Source organism: Tursiops truncatus, chromosome 19 (assembly GCF_011762595.2).
Source record: "Tursiops truncatus isolate mTurTru1 chromosome 19, mTurTru1.mat.Y, whole genome shotgun sequence".
NCBI lineage: Eukaryota > Metazoa > Chordata > Mammalia > Artiodactyla > Delphinidae > Tursiops > Tursiops truncatus.
In genome coordinates, this window is record NC_047052.1 from 51,541,421 (window position 1) to 51,564,021 (window position 22,601).

Here is a 22,601-nt window from a genome sequence, read left to right on the forward strand (position 1 = left end):
AACAATTCGTTTGAAGTGCTGTTCAACGCTTAGCTGCTGTTACCCGTAGCAGGAGACCCTGGGGGGCTTGGTGGAGGTCCAAGAGATGGCAGGAGGGGGAGAGGCAGAGGACGACAAAGATGGATAAAGAGAGGGACATTAAAATCCCAAGAGACTTGGAATTTTGACAAGCACTGCCAGGCCCAGGGGAGGGCAGGAACCAGAGACTCACAGGCGTACACGTAACCTAGGGAGATGCCAACGGGGCCATCCCAGCCTCTTTGCTGTTGTCTGATGAGCTTTGGCATGGTGGTGACTGCAAACCTTCCAAAAATGGCCCGCCAGCTGTCATGTGGGTTTTGTATGTGTGCCTTTTTTAGGGGCAAGCGGTAGCTTTCGTCACCTCCTCAGAGTGCCTCTAGGTCCTCTGAGAAATGGGGTGTCCCGGCCAAGAACTTAGCCCCATTAGACAGTGCAGAAAAGACTCAGGCCTTCTGCTTGCGGCATGTCAGCGGTGGGACCCTGGGGAGAGAGAAGTTGGCCTGGGACTCGCTGGTTCCTGTTGAGAGCTCCTCACCCCTGGCTGGGGCTTAGGTAGAGATGTCAGATCTTATCTGGGAGCTGATAAAAAAAAACATCCCCATCCCACAGGGGAGGGCCCCCACTGCACAGAGCTTCTGGGGGCGGTGGGTGGAGGCTGAACACGCAGCACAATGTAGCTGAGCCACGCTTATTCCCAGGGCGGAAGGTTGAACCCAGGCCAAGGATTCTGTGATAATGAAACCCGGAAAGGGATATTTAGCTAATCATTGTTCTAATCTGGAATACAGAGGGACATTCATGGTTCTGGGGCAGGAGAACAGTGGGGCCTCCGTCATTGCTCCTGGGCATTTAGTATGTCCCAGGCGCTGCTTTCATTCTCTAGTTGCAGATCGGGCTCCTAAAGGCCTCTGGCTCTGGGAAGTGGCTCTGTGGTCAGCCCCTCTTTACAGATGAGAAGACTGAGACACACCTGCCCAAAGGCACTCAGATGGGAGGGGGCAGCGCCAGATTTGAACCCAGGCAGCCTGCTGCTGCGGCCACGCAGGGTCATTGTCTACCCTAGAACCAGAAAGCGGGTTCTGGGGTGGGTGTGAAGGGAATATTTTGGGATCGAGGCCCAGAGATTCTGTTGGGACTAAGCAGATGTAGGGGTGTGGGAGCAGATCACTGACTGGTGACAGTTATAAGGTGGAGGCCAGAGTTCCGGGGCACGGGGACATCTTGGCTGAGATTTCTGGCCTGGTGTGTCGAGTAGGTGTTGGAGCTCAAAGGTGGCCTGTCAGATGGGCCTGGAAGATAGGGGAGTGGTGGTCTCCAGTTCCGGCTCCAGCCTTCCAGGTTAGCAACTAGAGTACAGAATTGGGGGCCCTGATTCTCAAATTGAAGTGTGTTGTCACCTTATCTGCGGTGGCCTTAAGATGCCCTACATTTCAGGCCCCCCCAGGAGAGAGGCTCAAATGGGGTGCGTCCACACCGGCCTCCAGTTAAATTCAGGGTTTAGACTCAGATGTCAGCCCAACTGAGAACTTTCTGGAACAGAACTTGCCGGTCGGCTGCTTGGACACCAGCCCACCTGTCCCTTCTCCCTCTTGCAGCCAAAACGTCTTTCTCAATATACATTGGAGGTGGGAAGCAGGTGGGCAGGGTTTGTAGCAGTTGCTGCCTGTCTCCAAGATCCCAAAACCTCCTAGAACACCACTGTCCCATAGACCTTTCGGCAATAATGAGACTGTTGTATACTTGCCCTGCCCGTTCGGGGAGCTGCTGAGCCACATGTGAATACTGAGCTCTTGAAATGTGGCTAGTGTGATTCAGGAACCGAGTTTTAAAATTTTATTTAAGTTAAATTTAAATAGCCACATGTAGCTTCCAGCTGCCAGACTGAAAGGTGCAGTTCTAGAGCTTTCCGGGGGGGGGGAGGGGAATGTGTTTTTCAGACGTTAGTACTTCAGGCTGCATGTGGAATCTTAAGTTTCCCCACCAGGGATCGAACCTGCGACCCCTGCAGTGGAAGCGCGGAGTCTTAACCGCTGGACTGTCAGGGAAGGCCTCCTCAAATGTTAATCTTCATCCCAACAAAATGCCCACAAAAACAGAAAAGGGTGCAGTCGTGCTGTTGGAGTGGAAGTGGGGGTTCAGACGCCTAGCTTGGCTTGTTCTGTATATCCCCCGTCCCTCCCCAAGCAAAGGGTCCAATGGTTCTCGGCGGATGGTGGTCCGTGGAGAGAGACTTTAGCGTGTCTGCGCAGCCCGAGTTCACCCACCTCCCCTGCCCTTTTCCCTTTTTAAAAAGCACCTCCTGACCTTGGCAGTGACGTTTATTTCTCTGGGGGAGGGGAGTTATATACAGCAGTGACCCGGATGCCTGGGAGCCCTCACCCTGGGGCTCGGGTGGGGGAAGGAGGCGGTGGCAGAAGGCACACAGTGGTGATGGCCCCTGGAGGAGGCCAGGAATCACGGGTGGGAGTGTAGTGTTCCTGGGAGACCCAGATGGGGAAAGAAGCTCGGCGAGGGCGGCTGGTCCCGAGAGCTCGTGCCGGTTGCTCCTCTCCCGTCCCTACAGGAGGACGCAGGGGCAACCCCCGTCCTTCTTCCTGGGGGCGCTGGGAGGGCAGGGCGGGAGCTCTTGTTCCTGGTACTTCCTGCGGGAAGAGGCTGGTGAGTTTGGGCCGCAGGGAGGGGGGTGGTGGAGGACGACGGCAAGGGCGCACTGCTCACCGGACGGCCCGCACCAGCTGCTCGAAGGCCTCGTCCACATTGAGGCGCAGTTTGGCTGAGGCCTCGAAGTAGGCCACGTGGTGGGAGGCGCTGAAGGTGGAGGCTTCGGATCGGGGGACCTGGGGCGTGAGACACGGAGGAGTCAGGTCCCTGCTTTCAAGGCTGGTCCCAGGGACTTCCCTGGTGGTCCAGTGGTTAAGGCTCCTCGCTCTCAATGCAGGGGGCCCAGGTTCCATCCCTGGTGGGGGAACTAAGGTCCCACATGCCGCCTGGTGCCACCCAAAAGGCTGGTCCCAGCTGGGGGAGGCAGAAAGACACACTGTGTGCTCTAACTGGGGTTACATACAGTGAGGGCCCAAGAGAAGAGGAAAACGTCCAGGAAGGTCCTGGCGGAGATGCCCAGGGGGTTAGCTGGGCGCCATCTAAGTAAGGAATCGGGGAGGGCTCCAGAGACCTTCTCCTGCAACCGAGTTGTCAGAGAAACAGAAAAGTCAGGGTGTTCCCAGCAGAGGCCCAAGCAAAGTCCCAAAGGGTGGAAATCCCCAAAGGCTTAATCGAAAAGACGAGTTCTGTGTGAAAATCACAGAGTCTGTGTGTATAGGGAAATGGTGAGAACAGAGAAAGGAAAGGACAAGATCATGGAGGGCATCAAAGGCCAGGTGGCAGAGCTGGGGTGCTGGGGAGCCATGGGAGGGCTGTGAGCAGGGGAGGGGCAGCCAGAGTGAGAGGTTGACTGGCGGGGAGAAACAGGAGGCTGAGGCCAGGGTCCAGGTAGGAACAAGAGGAGGGGACAGGACAGAACATTGGGGCTGGTTGACCCTGGGGGAGGTGCCCTTTTTTTCCATCCAGCTACCTCTCCTGAGAACGCCTGTGTGCAACGCTGTGGACTCAGAAGGTCCAAGGTGGGGCAACACGTCTAGTGGGGTGTGTGACAGTGGACCGAGGGAGCCAGAGGAGGATCCTGACATGAGGAGTCTCAGGAGGTGCACCAGAAGGAGCCTCCCAGACTGAGATGAGGTCCAGTCGTTCGCGGCGGGGGGTGGGGGTGGGGGGGGTGTCCCAGACCTGGCGCTGTGTCTCCAGATCTGCCTTGTTCCCGACCAACACGATGGGAAAGTCATCTCGGTCCTTGACTCGGAGGATCTGCGTGAAGAGCTTGCCCACCTCGTTGAAACTGCGGATGAAGCCAGAGGTCCAGACAGCTGCTCACCCCCAGCGCCCCCCCTGCTCCCTACCCCCCGTCACTCTCACCTCTGCCGGTCATTAATGGCAAACACCAGCAGGAAGCCATGGCCGGCGCGCATGTACTGTTCCCGCATAGCACCGAACTCCTCCTGGCCAGCGGTGTCCAGAACTGCAGGGAGGGGAGAGGGGCCTCTGTGGGGACGAGGGTCCCTCCAGCCACCCACCTCCCCCCAAGCCTTCAGCCCTGCCACTCCCCCTCCCACCATCTCCCCTGCCGTCCTCACTGTCTAGCCGGGCTGGGACGCCATCCACCATGCAGATCTTCGTGTAGGAGTCTTCAATAGTGGGGTCGTAGTCAGACACGAAGTAAGACTGGTGGGGTGGGAAGAGGACACTTTTACTGCAGTGTCCCAGCAGAGGTGATGTAGCCCTGCCTCTGAGCCCCGACTTTCTCGGCCCCCCTTCTGGGTCTCTTCCCCTCTTTTGAGTCTGTCTCCCTCTCTCTGGGTTTCTGTCCCTTCCCATGGCCCTCCCCAGGCTCCTGTCTCTGTCTCGTGGTCCTGTTTTTCTGGTATAAAGTACATTTCCCACATCATGATTACAATCCTGGCTATGTGGCATTGAACGAATCACTTCCCCTCTCTGAACCTCAGTTTTCTCATTTGGAAAATGAGGATAAAAATAGCACTAGGCTTAATCCACTGTTTGTGAGATTCAGGGAAAATCCCTGTTCAGTATTTAATATATCCCCTGGGCATACTAGGTGCTCAGTTATTGAGAGCCACTGTTGCCCAGAATACCTTGCTGTCTATAGCTCTCCCTCCTCCTCCTCTTTCTCTTCCCTCTTTTTTTTTCTTCTTCTTCCTCCTTCTCCTCCTCCCCCTCCCCCTCCTCCTCTTCGGGCAGCTTCCAGTGTCTCCTCCCAGGGGAAGGTCCCGGTTCCAATCCGGCTGCGGAGAAGCTGCCCCGCCCGCAGGCCGGGCCCCTCCCTTCCTGCCCGCCTCCAGCCAGGCTTTGGGCCAGCTTTGGGTCTGCCCCTGGGTGCAAGGGGCCCAGGGCTGGGGCATTTCTTTACACAGACAGGGGCTCCCTTGCAGGTGCTGGCTGGGGTCTCTTGAGCGGGGGGGCCTCTGTGGTAGCATCTCAGTAGCGGACACCTTTCTAGGGTTTTTCTGAGGTGGGAGGATTCCCCTCGGGAATGGGGTGGAAGTTTCCTGGGCAGGGGTGGATTTTCAGGAGAGAAGTGGTGACTTGGCAGCTGGGGGTCTGCAGGCTGCATCCTGCCTGTTAGCGGGGGTGCTTGGCCCTGGGGGGATTAGGGGTGTATCTGCAAAATACATCAGGAGAAGCTCAGGGGTGAAAACTGGGGCCTTGGGAGCATTTGGGAGGTTTGTCATAGACTATAGAGTCTAGAGAATCTTAAAGACCCTGAGATACATTGAAGATATCAGAGAAACTCTCAAGGAGCAGGTCTTTCTAGGGGTGTCAAGAATCTGGGGACTTACTCCATGGCGATGATTTGGGGGCTAGCCAGAGTTTCAGAGAGGGGCTCGGGGAATCGGAGTGGAGGAAAACTCAAGATGGAGGAGTGGTGGGTTTTCCTTGGGGAAGGGTGGGGGTCTGGGTCTGGTGAGATAGGGGAACCCCAGAACTTGGGGTCTTAGAGTTCTCTGGAATGGCCAAGGGGCGGGATCTTTTTGAAACCTCTCAGGTCTGAGGGTGCCTCTCTCAGGACTGGGTGGTCCTAGACGGGCCTCAGGGGCAAAGCCTGGGCAGAATTTCCAGTTTCTGGGGGAGGTCCCTGGGGGAGATTCCAGACTGAGGGAATCTCAAGGGCATCGGGCACAGGCATTGTCTCAGGTTCTGGGTAGCTCAGAGGGGAAGTTTGGGTCTGCGATTTGGGGGAGATGGTGCTCAAGGTTGGGGGAAGGCGGCACCTAGGGGGGTGGGGGCCCATGAGAGTGCTTAGGGTCTGGATGGGGTGACTCTTCTGGATTTAGAGTGCTCCCAGGAGGCACCCACGGTCAAATCAGTAGGGAAGCGGGGTCTTGGGTACTGGGGGTAGGGGTGGTGGGTCTCAAGATACAAGTACAGGAGGAATGTCCCTCATGTAGTGGGTGGAGGCCCTGAGGGGCTCGGGGTCACATCTGAGGGGGACTTTTTTAAGATTAGAAGGCCTCACAGGAGGGTTTCAGTGATGGATCGAGGGGAAACCGGGGTCTCAGGGATCCCGCAAAGGGCTCAGTTCTGGGTCCCGGGGGCACCCCCCCGGGGTGAGGGCCCACTACCTGGATGAACTGGATGGTCAGCGCGCTCTTGCCCACGCCGCCGCCGCCCACGACCACCAGCTTGTGTGTCTCGCTGGGTGGGGGGTCCCCGGGCCCCGGCCCCCCGCCCCGGGGCCGCCCCCGCCCTGTCCCGGACGCCGCCCCGCTGCTCATGTCGCCACCGCTGCCGCCGCCGCCGCTACCGCCTGGGGGGGAGCCGGGCGGGGCCTAGGGGCGGGCCACGCTAATAAGGCTACTGCATAATCATGAACTCCAGCAAGAAGGGCTAGTATCTCGGGACACTTAAGAAGGAGGCAAGGCCAGGGAAAAGGAGGAGCTATGATAATAAGAGTAGGGGAACGGCGGTCGCTGAGAAGGGGAATTCCAAATGGGGCGGGGACACGCTAATAAGAGAACTGGGCTCACCCCGAGCGGCGCCACGCGCTCTCGGCTGGCCGGCCGTCTGGGGGCGGGGATATGCTAATAAGCTCTCATTCTCTCTTCCCGATGGGTCGGGAAGATAGCTCGGGGTGGGGCTATGCAAATGAGGAACCCCGTGATGCAGTTTCTCAGGGCACCATCTCCGAGGCCTTGTTCCAGTAGGCGGAGCTCGCGGACTCGCGCGCGGCCGTATATAGGCGCGCTCCGAGAAAGTAGCAAGTCCTGAGGGGTAGCTCAACCTCCGTCCTGGGATCCTAGCCAAGCTTCCAACGCGGGCGTCTGGGCTGGATGCTGCAGGCTCCGCCCGCTAAGGGACCCAGGTTTCCGGTTCCCGCTGTCCCAGCCAAGCGGAAGACAGACTGGGAGGGAAGATGGGGCCCTGGAGGGGGGACAGCGGGTAACTGGGCAGGGAGGGGCCGTGAGATCACTGCATTCCTAATCCATGAGCCAGTTCGCCCAAGCCGGGATGCCTGGATTATGCCTGGTCTAGGGTCAGGATTTCTGGGTCTTGAAGGAGGAGGAAGCTGAGAGCCCAGACCCCTAGGAATACCTAGGAGAGAATAGGGCTGGAAGCTTGGACTCCTGGGTCCCCAGAAGGAGGGGACCTGGAGGTCCTTACTACTAGGTTCGGTAAAGGAGGGAAGCTGAGGGCCCAGACTCTTGGATCCAGAGGTTGGAGAGGCTGGGGACCCAAAATTCTGGATCCGAGGGAGTTAGGATGGGGAACCCGAACACTCGGGTTAGTGTGAGGTAGTTGTTTGAGACCAGGAATGGTCTGAGGATGGCTTGAGGGCCCGACTCCTGGATTTAACAGGAAGGAGGGCTCGGCTTCTGAGTCCCAGGGAGGAGGGAAATGTGAGTCCGGACTCCTCTGTTCTGAGTGAGAGGAATCGGAATTTGGACTTTTTCTGTCCTAAATGAGGAGGATGCTGTAGGGCTGCGCTCCTTGGTTCTAAATTTAGAGAGAAATTGGTATCGGGATTCTGGGATCCCTAGAATGTGGGCGGGGCAACTCCCAGCCTGTCCTGTGTTGTTTTTTTTTTTTTTTCCTACGGCCCACTCCTTGGAACTACAACTCCCTCGCATCTGTCACGCTGACCGCTCTTTCCGTCACTTCCTTTTCCGCCGCTCTTTCCGCGCGCGTGCTGGGTACTTTGGGGCCTAATCGCGGCCTACCGCAACCCCGCCCACTTCACCCCTCACCCCGCTTGCTGTCCCCGCGCAGCGGAGGCGACGCGCGGACTACGCCTCCCGGCGTGCGTCGCGCGCACCCGGCCTATGTGTCCTATTGGTTGCTGGGAAACTGAGTCCGGAGCCTTCCCACCAGCCTTCACGGCACCGTGCTCGATACTTGAAGTCCCGGCAAGCTCGGCGGTGTTTTAGCTCCACCCCTCTCCTCCCTCTGCTCGCGAGCCCCGCCCCAGCCCGCCCCGCCCCGCGCCGGGGCCGGAGCCGCAGCCCGAGCGGCGGGGTAAGATGGCGGCGGCGGTCCGGGCCGCGGGGCTCGGGCCTATCGGGGTGGGCGGGGCGGAGTCGGGTCGCTAGTTGTCCCGGGGTCCTCCCGGCACGCCGCAGGGCCTAGAGGGCTTAGCGGGTCGGCCTCGGGCCTGGTAGCGGCGGCGGCGCCTGGCGCCGAGCGGAGGGCCTTCTGAAGGCCCCGGGACGCGTCTGTGGTCCCGGGGGGCATCTACGGGGCGTCCCCGAGAGGATTGGGGGCGTCCACAGGGCCTGGACTGAGACTGAAGCCTGCCTTCCATCATATAGCTGGCTTGGGTCATTTTTGTAGGCACTGTTGATCGTCTTTATGAGCTGACCGGAGGCTAGGGTCTGTTTAGAGGGTTCTGGGGCCATCTTGAGATCTTGAGATATGTCCCGGGGTGAAGGTGATCTGCAAGAGCTGGGGAGTATCTGCAGAGCCAACTATAGCGCCTAGGGTATGTCTGTTAGGGCTGGGAAGTGTCTACATGTGCTGACCTGAGGATGCGGCTCACCTACAGGGGTCTGGGGCCATATAGCTGGGCCTGGAAGAACTGTTCCAGGGATAGGAAGTCTTTTATAGATACCCAGAGGAGCGGGATGTACCCACGAAGGGAGAGAGGCAAATACTGAGATGTTCTGAGAGGCCTGGATGGGTCTCCAGCTGTCTGGGGAGTGTCTAGTCTGGGTGACAGGAGGCTGGGGGCAGTTAGAAGAACCTGGAACCATCTAGGTGGCTTTGAGTGTGACTGCAAATTCGAATGCCTTTGGGGGGGCCATATAATTGCATGGAGAATAAGACAATGAAGAGTATTGGAAAATTTGCCCAGCTGTATTGTACTTGCCCTTAGAAAGTAATTCAAATGCACAATGTTGAAAAATTCTGCGTGGCCCTGGGGCTACAGAGAGAGTTAGAATTAGTCCTCCTTGGTCTGGGAAAGTCTATAGGATCGTCTAGACTCCTCTAGTGCTGTGATTTTCAAACTCTTTTGACCTTGATCTACAGTGAGAAATACATTTTTTCATTGAGACCCAGTGTACACCGTCATATGAATTTCATACCCAAGTCCCATTAATTAGTATTTTCATTTACTTGTGATGTATTGTGAAGAATCTTCTACTGTGTTCGATTTGCTTTGATAACAAGCTATTTGTAAAGCACTGAACTGCTATCAAGTTTATAGTTTGGGAAACTGATCTAGAGGGACCTAGCAGCGTCTGCAGAGGCTTCTCAGGTATAAAAGACCTAAGGAGCCGGGGGTGTGTCTGCAAATCCCGGGGCATGTGTGAATGGGCAAGGGAGGATGTTCATTCTACAGAGGGTTTGGGGCTCTGTGGGTCTGTAGTCAGCACATCTTGATTAAGCTTCTCTTATGTGACAGCGCTGTTTTACATAGCGTGTGCTCCCCCCACCCCCACCCAGGTGCCGAAGAGCAGCGCCAGGGCTGGGAACTGTCCAGAGGGGCTTATCAGGGTGAGAGTTGTCTGTGGGAGTTCGGGAAGGAACTGCAGGCTCTTAGAGAGCCAGGAGGCAGCATGGGAGAGCTTTCTGAAAATCTGGTACGAGGGAGACCAGGGCCGAGATCTTTTTTTTTTTTTTTTTGGCAGGTATGCAACCGAGGGTGTAGGGGAGACCGAAGTAGGGGAAACCTGGGCGTTAAAGGCCGATGATAGGGCTTCCCTGGTGGTGTAGTGGTTGAGAGTCCGCCTGCTGACGCAGGGGACACGGGTTCGTGCCCCGGTCTGGGAAGATCCCACGTGCCGCGGAGCGGCTGGGCCCGTGAGCCATGGCCGGTGAGCCTGCGCGTCCGGAGCCTGTGCCCCGAAACGGGAGAGGCCCGTGTACCGCAAAAAATATTGTTACTCTGTATATAGCCCATGATAATTATTGTTACTCTGTATTGTTACTCTGTGTCGGGAGTCTGTCTCCTTTCAATTCTCACAGGCTTCCTCTGACTTAGATACTCCTATTGGGCCCACTTAGAGCTAAGCACACGGCGTTGAGGGTTAGGGGTTTTGAAGCTTTCTAGGAACTGTGGAACCAGATATTTATTGTCTTCAGAGTAGGAGACTTGACAGTTGCAGGGAAGCCTATAGCTGAAATCTTCGTATTTTCTGAAGCCCTAATCAAAATCCCCATCAGTCTGAAGAGTGATTTTTCACCTTCTGTACAACCTAAGAATTTCTGTGACATGGCAAAGCCTTGCGCCGCACTTCCACACAAGGGGCAGACAGGTGATCAGAGGGTGCTCCCTGCGGCGTCTAGTGGACAGCATTCCTGAAGTTCGTGTTTTCGTTTTCAAAGTGGCGTACTGGTTTTGTAGCTCATTCTATTATAGCTCCATCCTCTGTGTGTAAATACATTTTGTTGGGTCCCTCACCATCGAGGAGAATCGATGCTTTAGGAAGTGGCGTGGTGTTTGAGGCGCACCCAGCACACTGGCACGTATCTCGGTTTGGGAAAGGTGGGTTTATGAGACATCGGGGCAGTGTTTGAAATCACAACTCAACAGAAAAGAGTCTTGGCTCCCATGAAGGCAGGCTCCCGTGAGGTCTTAAAGGGGGAAGGTGCGGGAACTGGGGAGGGGTGTGTGGAAATAGGCCGGGAAGGCCTCCCTTTGGCAGAGGAGGCAACAAATTCAGACAAGGGAAGAGGGTTGCTCCAGTCCCTCTAGTGTCTGCACTGGGCCTGGTACTTGCCCGGGCCTGGGATGCGGTGGAGGAGAGGAGGGATGCTGAAGGGGATACAGTGTTGGAGGCCCCTGAGGTCTTCATGTCCGTCCTCTCCTTCCGCCACCTGGCACCACCGTGCCCTGCCCACCAGCCTCTACTCCAGACTCTCCCCCGCCTCCACCACCAGGTGACCATGGAGGAAGAAGATGAGTCTCGAGGGAAGACAGAGGAGTCAGGCGAGGATCGGGGTGACGGTCCGCCAGACAGAGACCCTACGCTTTCTCCTTCTGCTTTTATCTTGGTGAGGCAGCCAGACGCCTGGGGCCGAGGGAGGGAGGGGCCGGGAGTCCAGATTCCAGGGCCCTGACTCCTGGACCCTTGGGAAAGGAGGGGTTGGGGGGCCAGGACTCTTGGCCTGTCTGTAAGGTTTGAGTCTGGTTGTAGGGGTGTCTGGAATGGCTGTCTCCCAGCAGCAGAGCTTGTGACCTTCCGCATGCATCCCCTGACTGCTCTTTCTTTCCACCCCCTTCACCCTCACTTTTCCTTCAGCGGGCCATTCAGCAGGCTGTGGGAAGTTCCCTGCAGGGGGACCTGCCAAATGATAAAGGTATGACAGCTTCTGGTTCTTCCCAGCCCCCTGCCCCATCTCTGCATTCTTTCTCCTAATCTCATTCATATACGCTTTCCCGAGGCCTCCTGGGTGCCATCCTTGTGCTGGCACAGGGAGCCCAAGATGGGTTGGACTCTGTGGCCGTCTTGGAGGGGCTCACAGTCTGGCAGAGGGGAGACACAGTCCCAGCACAGAGGTAGCCCGAGGCACCGTGAGAGGGCAGGAGGCCCAGCTAAGCTGGTGTGGAGGGAGATGGGGTCCAGGAAGGCTTCAGTGAGGAGGTGACAGGGGACCTGTGTCTCTAAGGCTGTTGAGCATTGTCTGGTGAAGAGGAAAGCCTGATAGGTGGGGGCGGCACCAGCAGGCACACAGCACAGGGACCACGTTGCTGGACCGAGTTGTGGGTCTTTGGGGCTGGTGGGCAGAGGATGTTGGTGGGAAGGGAAGCAGGATTGCTCCATGGGGACTGGGTCACAGCAAGGCTTAAAGGCCAAGCTGACTTGTCTGGACTTCATCCTGAGGGTGGCTGGGAGGACAAATGGGTGAGAGAGTTGGTGCCTCAAAAGGGTGTTGGGAAGTCCTTCTGGGACCCAGGTTGGGAAGCGGTTGGATGGAGGCCGGGAGAGTAGGCAGGAGCTTGGTTCCTTTGTCAAGAGCTAGGCAGGCTCTTTTTCCTCTGCCAAGCAAGGTCTCTGCAACTAGTCCCCTGTCTCCAAACCCCATGCAAATCTCTCTCCAGATGGTTCTCGGTGTCATGGCCTTCGATGGAGGCGCTGTCGGAGCCCACGTTCAGAGCCCCGTTCCCAGGAATCAGGGGGGACTGACACGGCTTCTGTGAGTAAGAAGAGGGGGCTAGGGACCTGGACTTCTGGGGCTGGGGGAGGAAGCTCACTGGAGCCTGGATCCCTGAAATGGGGAAATGGAGTTGGGGACCCAGGCTTCTGTGTCTGGGGTGCTGATTGGGGGCAGTGTTGGAGGCTCTGAGGCCTGGTCCCTTGGGTCCTGGAGGCAGTCAGGTTGAGGAGTCAGTTGGATCCTCGTGTTCTCATGGGGTCTCAGATGTCTGGGTTACTGAGAGCTTAGGGCCTGTGTGGGCCCTCACACAAGCAGGGACAGGGTGGAGCCCCTCCTGGCCTATTCCAGGTGTTGGACGTGGCTGCCGATGGCCTCCTCGCGGGGCTGGTGAGCATCCTGGATCCCCCGGATACCTGGGTTCCCAGCCACCTGGACCTGCGGCCTGGCGAGTGAGTATCTGGGCAGCTGGAGTGGTAGAGGCCCCTGTCGTGGGAGTCGGACGCACCTCTGAGGCTCACTCATCCCCTGTCTTGCAGAAGCGAGGACATGCTGGAGCTGGTGGCCGAGGTCCGAATTGGGGACAGGGATCCAGTCCCCCTTCCTGTACCCAGCCTGCTGCCCCGTGTCAGGGCCTGGAGGACGGGCAAAACGGGTATGTGGGACCAGCACTGAGTTGGCAGGCAGTCAGCCTCGGCGTCGCGTGAGCGTTAGCTGTTGTTGGTAGTAGTAGCGGTGCTGAGTACGTCATTTAGACAAAATCTGTACTGTCATGTCTTTCTCCTGTTAGACTTAAGTAAAGGTTGTATGCACGTGCAGATGTAATTAAAGTTAAAACTGATGTGAGAGCTACCATGTGGGAGCAGTTAGCGTGCGTCCGGGGCTTCTGAATATCAGTGTAACTGCGTTAGGAATTCGTCTCCCCAGGACGGGGGACTGTCAGCATCTCCGACTCCAGGAAGAGAAGAGTCTGAAAGAGGGAAGTCTCCTGCTCGAGGTGGCACAGCCAGTTGCTTAGTGGTGGCCCTGAGCCCGGGGCCTTCTGTGTGTAAAGTGCAAGTTTTTGACTTCTGCGATGTGCACCTGCCCGAGGGAGAGTCTGCTCCCTAGCCCTGCTGCACACGGTGGTAAGCCCCTGAGCAGTGTAGAGCAGAGGGTCTCAAACTCGAAAGGGCATCAGAATCACCACGGAGAACTTGTTAATCCACAGGTCACTAGGCCCATCCCCAGGGTTTCTGATGCAGCAGGCCTGGAGTTGGTAGGGCCCGGGAATTTGCATTTCTAACTAACTCCCCAGTGATGCTGCTGCAGATCCCCTGGGACCCTGATGAGAACCCTGGGTTTAGACTTCCCTTCTGCCACGTAATATCTGGGGAGGGGTGGAGGGGAGAGGAAGACGTAGCAGAAGGTCAGCGACGAGCAACTGTTCTGCCAGAGGCTTGCACACCCTCTGAACCAGTTCACGTTTTCCTTGTCCTTTTTTTTTTTAAGATTTAACTTTATGTATTTTTGGCTGTGTCGGGTCTACACTGCTGCGCGTGGGCTTTCTCTAGCTGTGGCAAGCAGGGGGCCACTCTTCACTGCAGTGGTGGCTTCTCCTGTTGGTGGAGCACCGGCTCTAGGCGCGTGGGCTTCAGTAATTGTGGCTCACGGGCTCTAGAGCGCAGGCTCAGTAGCTGTGGTGCATGGGCTTAGTTGCTCTGCGGCATGTGGGATCTTCCTGGACCAGGGCTCGAACCCGTGTCCCCTGCATTGGCAGGAGGATTCTTAACCACTGCGCCACCAGGGAAGTCCCATCCTCGTCCTTTCTTTTTTCTCACAGATCTGGGGTGACTTACTTATCCTTTAGGCTCAGGGGACATGGTGCCTGGGACCTACCATGCTCTTAGGGGGCCGCCACACTCTTAGGGGCCCACAAAAGTATTTTCATTTCTTTTATTATTTTTTTAAATTTTACTTATTTATTTGGCCGCACCGCATGGCTTGTGGGATCTCAGTTCCCCAACCAGGGATTGAACCGGGCCTCAACAGTGAAAGCCCAGAATCCTAACGACTAGGCCACCAGGGAACTCCCTCTTCATTTCTTTTAAAACCAGAAGCCATAGGGGATAAGTAAACAAGTGAGTGGGACAGGGTTCCAATCAAATGTTATTTACAAAAACAGGTGATGTGTGGGATTTGGCCCTTGGGCTTTAAGTGCTATCCGTAGCTGTGTCTGGAACCTAATAGCTGTTTTCAGCAGGACTCTGGGGTTATGTTTTGGGTTTTTGTTGTTGTTGTTTTAAAATATTTATTTATTTTGGCTGTGCCAGGTCTTAGTTGTGGCGTGCGGGTTTTTTTTTTTTTTTTTTTTTTTTTTTTTAGTTGCAGCATGAGGACTCTTAGTTGCGGCATGTATACGGGATATAGTTCCTCGACCAGGGATCAAACCCGGGCCCCCTGCATTGGGAGCACGGAGTCTTACCCACTGGACCACCAGGGAAGTCCCTGTGTTTTGTTTTCTTATTCCAAGTGTTTTTTGGTCTTCGTTTGGAAAATACTAAGAACGCAAGAAGAACTCACCCATAGTCCTTTAAAAAAAACTATTTATAAGGAAGCGGATGTCTCGAGTTTGCAGACTGCTACGATCTGCAGACGTGGTTTTTGCCTCAGGTGGTGGTAATAACAGCCCGGGTAGTCAGAGTTCGTGCTCAGCAAGTCCTTGAAGGCAGGGATTTTTGTCTCTTGTTTGCGGTTCTGTTCTATACCCCAAGCCGCGTCTGTCAGATTGATGATCAGAAAAAATGTGTTGAACGAATGAGCAAACTCCCCTTTTATAGATGAGGAAACCAAGGCAGACAGCAGTTGAGTTGCTTGCCCTCGGGCATATCGCGGGAGAGGGCTGGAGCCTGGGATCCGGGTGGGGAGGTGGCTCTGGTGCTGCCTTCTTAGCCCCGGGCTTCCCTGGCATTGTTCATGTGACCATGCCGGCGTCCTTGCTGGGGCAGGATCCTGGCAGTTACATGTGGTTGAGAGAGTGGCCTCCAGACTCTGATGTGTGTGTCTGAATCCTGGCCCCGTCATCCGCCCCGGGGGCAGCCTCGATCAGTTGTCTCCACATGTGTGACTTGTGGTGCTGAGACCGTGGAGTGCTTCGAAAGCAAGGTCTCGGGAGGGCGGACAAAATAACGGAGGACAGCACGATGCCTGGCCCGGTCAGTGATGTCTGAGTCCCAAGCAGATGTCGCCCCTGGGATGGGGCTCATCACAGAGTGGCGGGGGCACGGTGAGGACTCGGGCTCTCAGGGCTCACCAGCTCTGCCACTTTCTGACTCTGAAGAGGGAGTTTCACCTTCTCAGCCTCACGTTAGGCCTCCTGTACAAAGGGATAGATTCCCTCAAGAGGCAGCCGGCTCATCAGGCCAGGGCTTGACCCCTGCAGGTGATCCTAGGTTGGAACCCTGGCTCTCCCATCCCAGCCTGTGCCTCCTGCGGGAACATCACTGCTGTCATTGGTCAGGGCGGTCTTGGGCCGCAGGCCAAGCTTACATCTCCGGTAGATATGAGAGTGCGGGCTCAGAGGCCACACCGACCGAGTTTGCATCCTGACTCCCCCCTGCTGACTGTGCTCTAGGGGAAGATGCCACAGCTCTCTGTGCTGCAGTTTCCTCCTGGGACCCCGGGTCGCAGTACCTACAGCGTGGAGCGTAGGTACTGTTGTTAGGAGCATCTTATGTATTGACACACGTGAAGCACTGGAAGCAGTGCCTGCTGGTGCGGCGAGTGCTGAGCGAGGGGGACCAGCAGATGGGGTGCTGACCTGCCTGCGGGCCTCTCCGCTGCACTGGGACAGGCACCTGACCGCCACCCTGTCTCTGCTCTTCCTTTGCAGTTTCTCCGCAGTCTCACTCTTCTCGACCCACCTGTGCCCGCCACCTCCTCACCTTGGGCACTGGAGACGGGGGCCCTGCTCCGCCCCCTGCCCCCTCCTCTGCCTCCTCTTCGCCTTCCCCTTCCCCCTCATCATCCTCCCCTTCCCCGCCTCCCCCTCCACCACCCCCGGCCCCCCCGGCCCCTCCTGCACCCCGGTTTGATATCTATGACCCCTTCCACCCCACCGACGAGGCCTATTCCCCACCGCCTGCTCCAGAGCAGAAGTACGACCCCTTCGAGCCCACTGGCTCCAACCCCAGCTCATCGGCGGGGACCCCCTCACCTGAGGAGGAGGAGGAGGAGGAGGAAGAGGAGGAAGAGGAAGAAGAGGAAGAAGAGGAGGAGGAAGCCCTGTCCCAGAGCATCAGCCGCATCTCAGAGACCCTGGCGGGCATCTACGACGACAACAGCCTGAGCCAGGACTTCCCAGGTGACGAGAGCCCGGGCCCGGACCCCCAGCCCCTGCAGCCGACTCCAGCCCCTGGCACACCGCCCCAGGCCGACTCCACCCGGGCCGACGGAGCCACCCGCCGGCGCGTCTTTGTGGTGGGGACTGAGGCGGAGGCCTGTCGGGAAGGCAAGGTCTCCGTGGAGGTGGTGACGGCCGGTGGCGCCGCCCTCCCGCCCCCTCTGCTGCCACCGGGCGACTCAGAGATTGAGGAGGGCGAGATTGTCCAGCCTGAGGAGGAGCCCAGGATGGCGCTCTCCCTCTTCCGGGCCGGCGGCCGGGCCGCACGACCCCCTCCGGCGGCCCCGGCCCCCGCTGCGGCCCAGCCCCCGCCCCCGCCGCCCGCCCCCCGGGCCCCCGAGGGGGACGACTTCTTGTCTCTGCACGCGGAGTCCGACGGCGAGGGCGCCCTGCAGGTGGACCTTGGGGAGCCGGCCCCCGCCCCGCCCACCGCGGACGCGCGCTGGGGCGGCCTGGACCTGCGCCGCAAGATCCTAACCCAGCGGCGCGAGCGCTACCGGCAGCGCTCGCCCTCCCCGGCCGCCGCCCCCGCCTCCGCTGCCCCCACTGGCCCGCCCACCCGCAAGAAGTCGAGGCGGGAGCGCAAGAGGAGCGGCGGTGAGGCCAAGGAGGCCGCCTCGTCCTCCTCCGGCGCTCAGCCCGCCCCGCCGGCCCCGGCCTCCCCCTGGGACCCCAAGAAGCACCGCTCCCGGGACCGCAAGCCGGGCTCCCACGCCTCGTCGTCCGCCCGCCGCCGCTCGCGGTCCCGCTCCGCCCGCCGCCGCTCGCGGAGCACCGACCGGCGCCGCGGAGGCAGCCGCAGGTCCCGGTCTCGGGAGAAAAGGCGGCGGCGGCGGCGCTCGAACTCCCCGCCCCCGGCCACCTCCTCGTCGTCGTCTTCCAGGCGCGAGCGGCACCGCGGCAAGCACCGGGATGGCGGCGGCAGCAAGAAGAAGAAGAAACGGTCGCGGTCCCGGGGCGAGAAGCGGTCTGGGGACAGTGAGAAGGGCCTTGCCCCGGCCCAGCCGCCCTCCGGCTCCACCTCCTTGGGCGGAGAGCGAGACAGCCGCCGCCGGGGGGCCGTGCCGCCCTCCATCCAGGACCTCACGGACCACGATCTCTTTGCCATCAAGCGGACCATCACCGTGGGCCGGCCGGACAAGCCTGACCCCCGAGGCCCCTCACCGGCTCCGGCCTCATCGCCCAAGCGCGAGGTCCTATACGACTCCGAGGGACTGAGCGCCGAGGAGCGGGGAGGCAAGAGCAGTGAGAAGGACCGGCGCCGCTCTGGGGCGGCCTCCTCCTCCTCTTCCTCCCGGGAGAAGGGATCACGACGGAAGGCACTGGATGGGGGGGATCGGGACCGGGACAGGGACAGAGATAGGGACAGGGACAGGTCATCCAAGAAGGCCCGGCCCCCCAAGGAGTTGGCGCCCTCTTCAGGGCCCCCGCCAAAGCCACCTGTCAGCAGCGGCTCAGGCTCCTCGTCCTCGTCGTCCTCCTCATCCTCCCGGAAGGTGAAGCTACAGTCCAAGGTGGCCGTTCTGATCCGAGAGGGTGTCAGCAGCACCACATCAGCCAAGGAGGCCACGTCTGCTGGCCTGGGCTCCATCGGAGTCAAGTTCAGCCGAGACCGAGAGAGCCGCTCCCCCTTCCTCAAGCCGGATGAGCGGGCCCCTACTGAGGTGGCCAAAGCAGCTCAGGGCAGCACCAAGCCCAAAAAGACCAAGGTCAAGGCCAAGGCTGGGGCCAAGAAAGCCAAGGGGACCAAGGGAAAGACCAAGCCATCCAAGACCAGGAAAAAGATCCGCAGCGGTGGGGGCAGTGGCGGTGGCGGCAGTGGCCCTGCGACGCTGAAGAAGTCCAAGGCGGACAGCTGCAGCCAGGCGGCGGGAGCCAAAGGGGCTGAGGAGACTTCCTGGTCCGGGGAAGAGCGGGCAGCGAAGGCCCCTAGCACCCCGCCCCCCAAGGCGGCCCCTCCACCCCCTGCTCTCACGCCCGACTCGCAGACTGTGGATAGCAGCTGCAAGACACCTGAGGTCTCCTTCCTGCCAGAAGAGGCCGCTGAGGACGCTGGAGTCCGAGGTGGGGCGGAGGAGGAGGAGGAGGAAGAGGAAGAGGAGGAGGAGGAGGAGGAGGAGCAGCAGCCGGCCACCAGCACGGCCACCAGCACGGCTGCGGCCGCTCCCAGCACCGCCCCTAGTGCGGGGTCCACGGCTGGCGACTCGGGGGCGGAGGATGGACCAGCCCCCCGTGTCTCCCAGCTGCCCACGCTGCCCCCACCCATGCCCTGGAACCTGCCCGCTGGTGTAGACTGCACTACCAGCGGTGTCCTGGCCTGTGAGTGTCCCCTGGGGGGGCCGGGGCACATTAGGGTGGACAGACAGGATCAGGGAGGAGGTCATGTGGGGACAAACTTGGAGGCAGTGGAGATACCTTGGAAGGGGTGGGTATAGTGACCAGGACTGGGAGGGCCTTGGGTGGGTAAGGGCCAGTCAGGGTCTGTCCAGAAGGCTCCACGATGTTTGGGTGCACTGGGAGAGCACTGGGCAGATGGGAGCAGCGGGCAGCCAGTTGAGCAGAGACTGGAGGAGTGGGGTGTGTCCTGGGGTCCACCTAGAGGTAGACTGGGGTAGGCTTGGTAGAGGGACCGGAATCGGGGAGCAGGGAGCAGTATCCCTTACGGGATGGCAGGAGCCTTTGCTAGACTGCAGAGGTGGGGAGAGAGGCTACGGGGGCTCGGGACCAACTCGTCACTGTGTGACCCTGGCCACACGCCACCCCCACCCCTGCCCCCCACACACCTCGAGTCCTAAGAACATACAGGGTGGGGGCTGGTTCTCTTGGTGGCTGAGGCCCCTTTTCCCAGTTAAGAGCCTGAGACCTTATAGCCTGTCTGGGGGCCCGGGGCGGGAGGTGGCACGTGGCTGGGTGAGGGTCACCCTCTTCTCTTGCGTCAACTCCCGATCCTTGTCGTCCACTCTCCACCTACTGCAGTGACTGCACTTCTCTTCAAGATGGAAGAAGCCAATCTGGCAAGCCGAGCAAAGGCCCAGGAGCTGATCCAGGCCACCAACCAGGTGGGCTTCCTTGGGGAAGAGTCCCCGCAGCCCCTTCTCTTGTCCCCTGTTTCGGGTTAGGAGAGGAACTTCAGCTCCCAGCAGGCTTTGGGGCAAGGTATCTGCCAGAAGAGGAGCCTGTTGCCTCTGGGACTGTTGGGAAATCAGGGTGGGAATAGGGGTACATGTTCCGTCCTCCCCTCCACCTCCCTTTGCTTATCCTCCAACCTTTTCCCACAGATCCTCAGCCACAGGAAGCCCCCCTCAAGTCTGGGGGTGACGCCAGCTCCTGTGCCCACCTCTCTGGGTCTGCCCCCTGGCCCCTCCAGCTACCTGCTCCCTGGCAGCCTCCCCCTGGGGGGCTGTGGCTCTACCCCTCCCACCCCCACTGGGCTGGCTGCAGCGTCTGACAAGAGAGAGGGCAGCAGCAGCTCCGAGGGACGTGGTGACACAGACAAGGTGAACTGGGCTTGGGAGAGGTGGGTTAGTGGTGACAGTTTTGCAGAGAACGCAGGCAGATACTGAGATGCAGGGGCCCGAGGAGAATGCCAGAGACTGATGCCAGCAGATGAGGACTTAGATAAAACTGAAATCACTAAATTGTAAGGAACTAAACTTTCACTTGATTAGATGATTGGGAAAGCGGTGCTAGACAGGTTTTTAAAGAATTTCGTATAGAGATGGGATGGAGGTAGGGAGAGAAAGAAAGAAAGAGATATGGATATAAACACACGCATGTTTATACATATATCTACTACAGGCAACTCTTTGGTCATCTATACCTCTCTCACCCCGATCTTTTTGTGTAAGGGGGGCTCGGGATGGTTTACAAACAAAAAATCAAGCATCTGTTCCTGGACGGAGGGAGGAAGAATGGGTGCAGGGCAAACAGGCCCCCCCTCCCCCCACTACATCTGGCTCCTCCTCCTGGGCCTTGGGGCTGTGTACCTTTTGGGTGGGTCTGGTTGCTGGTCGCTATGGCCCTGTCACCAGATGATGGCGCTGCTCACCCTTTTCGCACCCCACATACAGAGCCAGAGGAAAGCAGAACAAACCCCCGTGTTATAAGCCCCGTATAAACGGAGGTGGGGCCACAGCTTTGATGTGTACTTGTCCATGGCCTGTGCCATGGGCTGCGGGACAGGGACAGTACAGGCCCTGAGACGAGCAGCAGGTCCCTGTTCTGCCAGTGAGGCTGCCCTGTCTGTTCTCTGCCAACGTCCTCTCTCTCCACGTGTGAGACGGGTGCAGGACACAATCCCTTTCTCTTGGCCGCATATTTAGAAACCCACTCCTGTGGGGCTAGGGAGGCCTGAAGAGTCCCCCCGGGGTGGCCGTGGCTCCCCCAGCAGCTCACCCAACAGTTGGCATTCGTGTTTCATGGGAGATATTGGCCCTGAAGGCTGGGGTGTCCTGCCCTTCCCAGGCCTCAGTTTACCTGCCCCCATCTTCTCTGGGATGGTAGGGAACAGCCGCCTGGCTCAGGTCTGTCTCCCTACCAGACTGTAAGGGCAGGGGACACATGGGTCCTGGTCATGGAAGCCTGGGACAGCCCAGGGTCCAGCCTGGAAGAGATGCTAGTGACATTGAGAGGCCCAGGCCTGGCCTGGGGTCTGGGGCGACTGTAGCAAGGGGAGAACAGGGCAGACCCTAAGCAGGATTTCCACCTCTGGGAGTAGCTGGATGGTCAAGAAGTCTGAGCTGGTGGGCAGGTGAGTGGAGGTAGGGGTTCTGCAGTAACTCACCTGGGCTTTGCTGTCCCTTCTTCCCACTGTCGCCACCCCGCCAGTATCTGAAGAAGCTGCACACGCAGGAGCGGGCAGTAGAGGAGGTGAAGCTGGCCATCAAGCCGTATTATCAGAAGAAGGACATCACCAAGGAGGAGTACAAGGACATCCTGAGGAAGGCCGTCCACAAGGTGGGGCCCAGAGGGGGACAAGATGCGCAGAGGTGGGGAGAGGATGAGACGGAGTGATGGACGTGAGCAGACAGGCGTACAGAGATGGGGAGACAGAGGGGCAGTGGGTCACTCTGGAAGGCGAGAGGGTGACAGGATGCCTCAAGCCCACCTGGGCCTGTTCTGCTGGCATCAGGGGGACAAGTAGGGATGTTGGCCTGGATTTTGGCGGAGGGGTTCCCATCCCAGTCCCCAGCTGTGCTCAGCAGTCTAGGTGCAGGGGACCATGGGGACTGGCAGTGACTGCAGCTGCCCCTTGCCCCCCAGATCTGCCACAGCAAAAGTGGGGAGATCAACCCGGTGAAGGTGAGCAACCTGGTGCGCGCCTACGTCCAACGCTACCGCTACTTCCGCAAGCACGGCCGCAAGCCAGGGGACCCTCCGGGGCCCCCACGGCCGCCCAAGGAGCCGGGACCCCCTGACAAGGGCGGCCCGGGCCTGCCCCTGCCCCCTCTCTGAGATCCCCAGCCGCCCCTTTCCTCCTTCGCTGTCTCTCTGGAATTCTGGACATATTTATGGCTCTGCCTCCCTACGTCCCTCCCCTGTCAGTGGGATGATTGGGGGAGGGTTGCTGCGGGAAAGAGGAGAGCCCCCTGCCCAGCCCCACTGCCATCTCCCTCGCCCCAAGCCTGTGCCCATTGCCCCTCCCCTCTGTTCGTGCCCCTACCCCAGTTTCATTAAAGATTTCATGAAATGTTACCCCTGAGCCCCAGGACTTTTAGCCCTTTCTTTTCAGAGTCCAGTTTGGGAAAGGGTTGGGGAGGAGCCTTGGCCCAAGTGTGAGGGTGGTTAGCGGGGAAGTAGACAGTGTGACTTGGGAAAAGTGCATTCCTCTCACTGGGGCTGTTTCTTCGTCTATAAAGTGGGTATTGTGAGGATTAAGAAAGACGCAGGCGGGTGAAGCACTTCGAACCGGACCTGGCACATAGGAAGCCGTTGCTACTGATACAGAGTGGTGGTGATGAGAGGGAGAGGTCCCTGCCCCACCTGACCAGTGTCTGCCCAGCTCAGGGCGTCTAGGTGCTATTTGTCTAACCTTGGA

General features: G+C 58.8%; 2 protein-coding genes across 9 annotated transcripts; one reads left to right on the top strand and one right to left on the bottom strand.

The window, feature by feature from the left end:
• Nucleotides 1-2,321: 2,321 nt before the first annotated feature.
• On the bottom strand, nt 2,322-6,406 carry RRAS (RAS related). The gene is made up of 6 exons (XM_033845464.2): nt 6,213-6,406; nt 4,209-4,296; nt 3,991-4,093; nt 3,805-3,913; nt 2,740-2,858; nt 2,322-2,663 (listed from the first exon to the last, which is right to left on the bottom strand). The coding sequence occupies exons 1-6, from the start codon at nt 6,363-6,365 to the stop codon at nt 2,579-2,581; spliced, it is 657 nt and encodes a 218-aa protein (XP_033701355.1). The 5' UTR covers nt 6,366-6,406; the 3' UTR covers nt 2,322-2,578.
• Nucleotides 6,407-7,137: 731 nt separating this feature from the next.
• Nucleotides 7,138-22,265, top strand: SCAF1 (SR-related CTD associated factor 1). 8 transcript variants are annotated; one of them, XM_073796146.1, is made up of 11 exons: nt 7,138-8,103; nt 10,969-11,082; nt 11,331-11,388; nt 12,131-12,225; nt 12,502-12,635; nt 12,723-12,838; nt 16,055-18,883; nt 19,541-19,623; nt 19,843-20,061; nt 21,392-21,520; nt 21,827-22,265. In XM_073796146.1, exons 2-11 carry the CDS (start codon nt 10,975-10,977, stop codon nt 22,016-22,018), a joined length of 3,963 nt encoding a protein of 1,320 aa, XP_073652247.1. In that variant the 5' UTR covers nt 7,138-8,103; nt 10,969-10,974; the 3' UTR covers nt 22,019-22,265. The 8 variants fall into 8 exon arrangements, with proteins under 8 accessions (XP_073652247.1, XP_033701330.1, XP_033701331.1 ...); XM_033845439.2 differs by lacking the exon at nt 7,138-8,103 and adding an exon at nt 8,153-10,573 and having other exon boundaries at nt 10,933-11,082; XM_033845440.2 differs by lacking the exon at nt 7,138-8,103 and adding an exon at nt 8,153-10,573.
• The last annotated feature ends 336 nt before the right edge of the window (nt 22,266-22,601 follow it).

What these genes read in the sequence shown, in the direction of transcription:
- SCAF1 (XM_033845435.2), top strand. Translation starts at nt 10,882, where the DNA reads ATGTCCGTCCTCTCCTTCCGCCACCTGGCACCACCGTGCCCTGCCCAC. An exon ending in CTGGACCTGCGGCCTGGCGA is followed by an intron (nt 12,636 to 12,722) that starts GTGAGTATCTGG and finishes CCTGTCTTGCAG; the next exon opens with AAGCGAGGACATGCTGGAGC. An exon ending in TGAGGAAGGCCGTCCACAAG is followed by an intron (nt 21,521 to 21,826) that starts GTGGGGCCCAGA and finishes CTTGCCCCCCAG; the next exon opens with ATCTGCCACAGCAAAAGTGG.
- RRAS (XM_033845464.2), bottom strand. Translation starts at nt 6,365, where the DNA reads ATGAGCAGCGGGGCGGCGTCCGGGACAGGGCGGGGGCGGCCCCGGGGC. An exon ending in TGACCATCCAGTTCATCCAG is followed by an intron (nt 4,297 to 6,212) that starts GTAGTGGGCCCT and finishes CCACCCCACCAG; the next exon opens with TCTTACTTCGTGTCTGACTA. An exon ending in CAGCTGGTGCGGGCCGTCCG is followed by an intron (nt 2,664 to 2,739) that starts GTGAGCAGTGCG and finishes CTCTTCCCGCAG; the next exon opens with GAAGTACCAGGAACAAGAGC.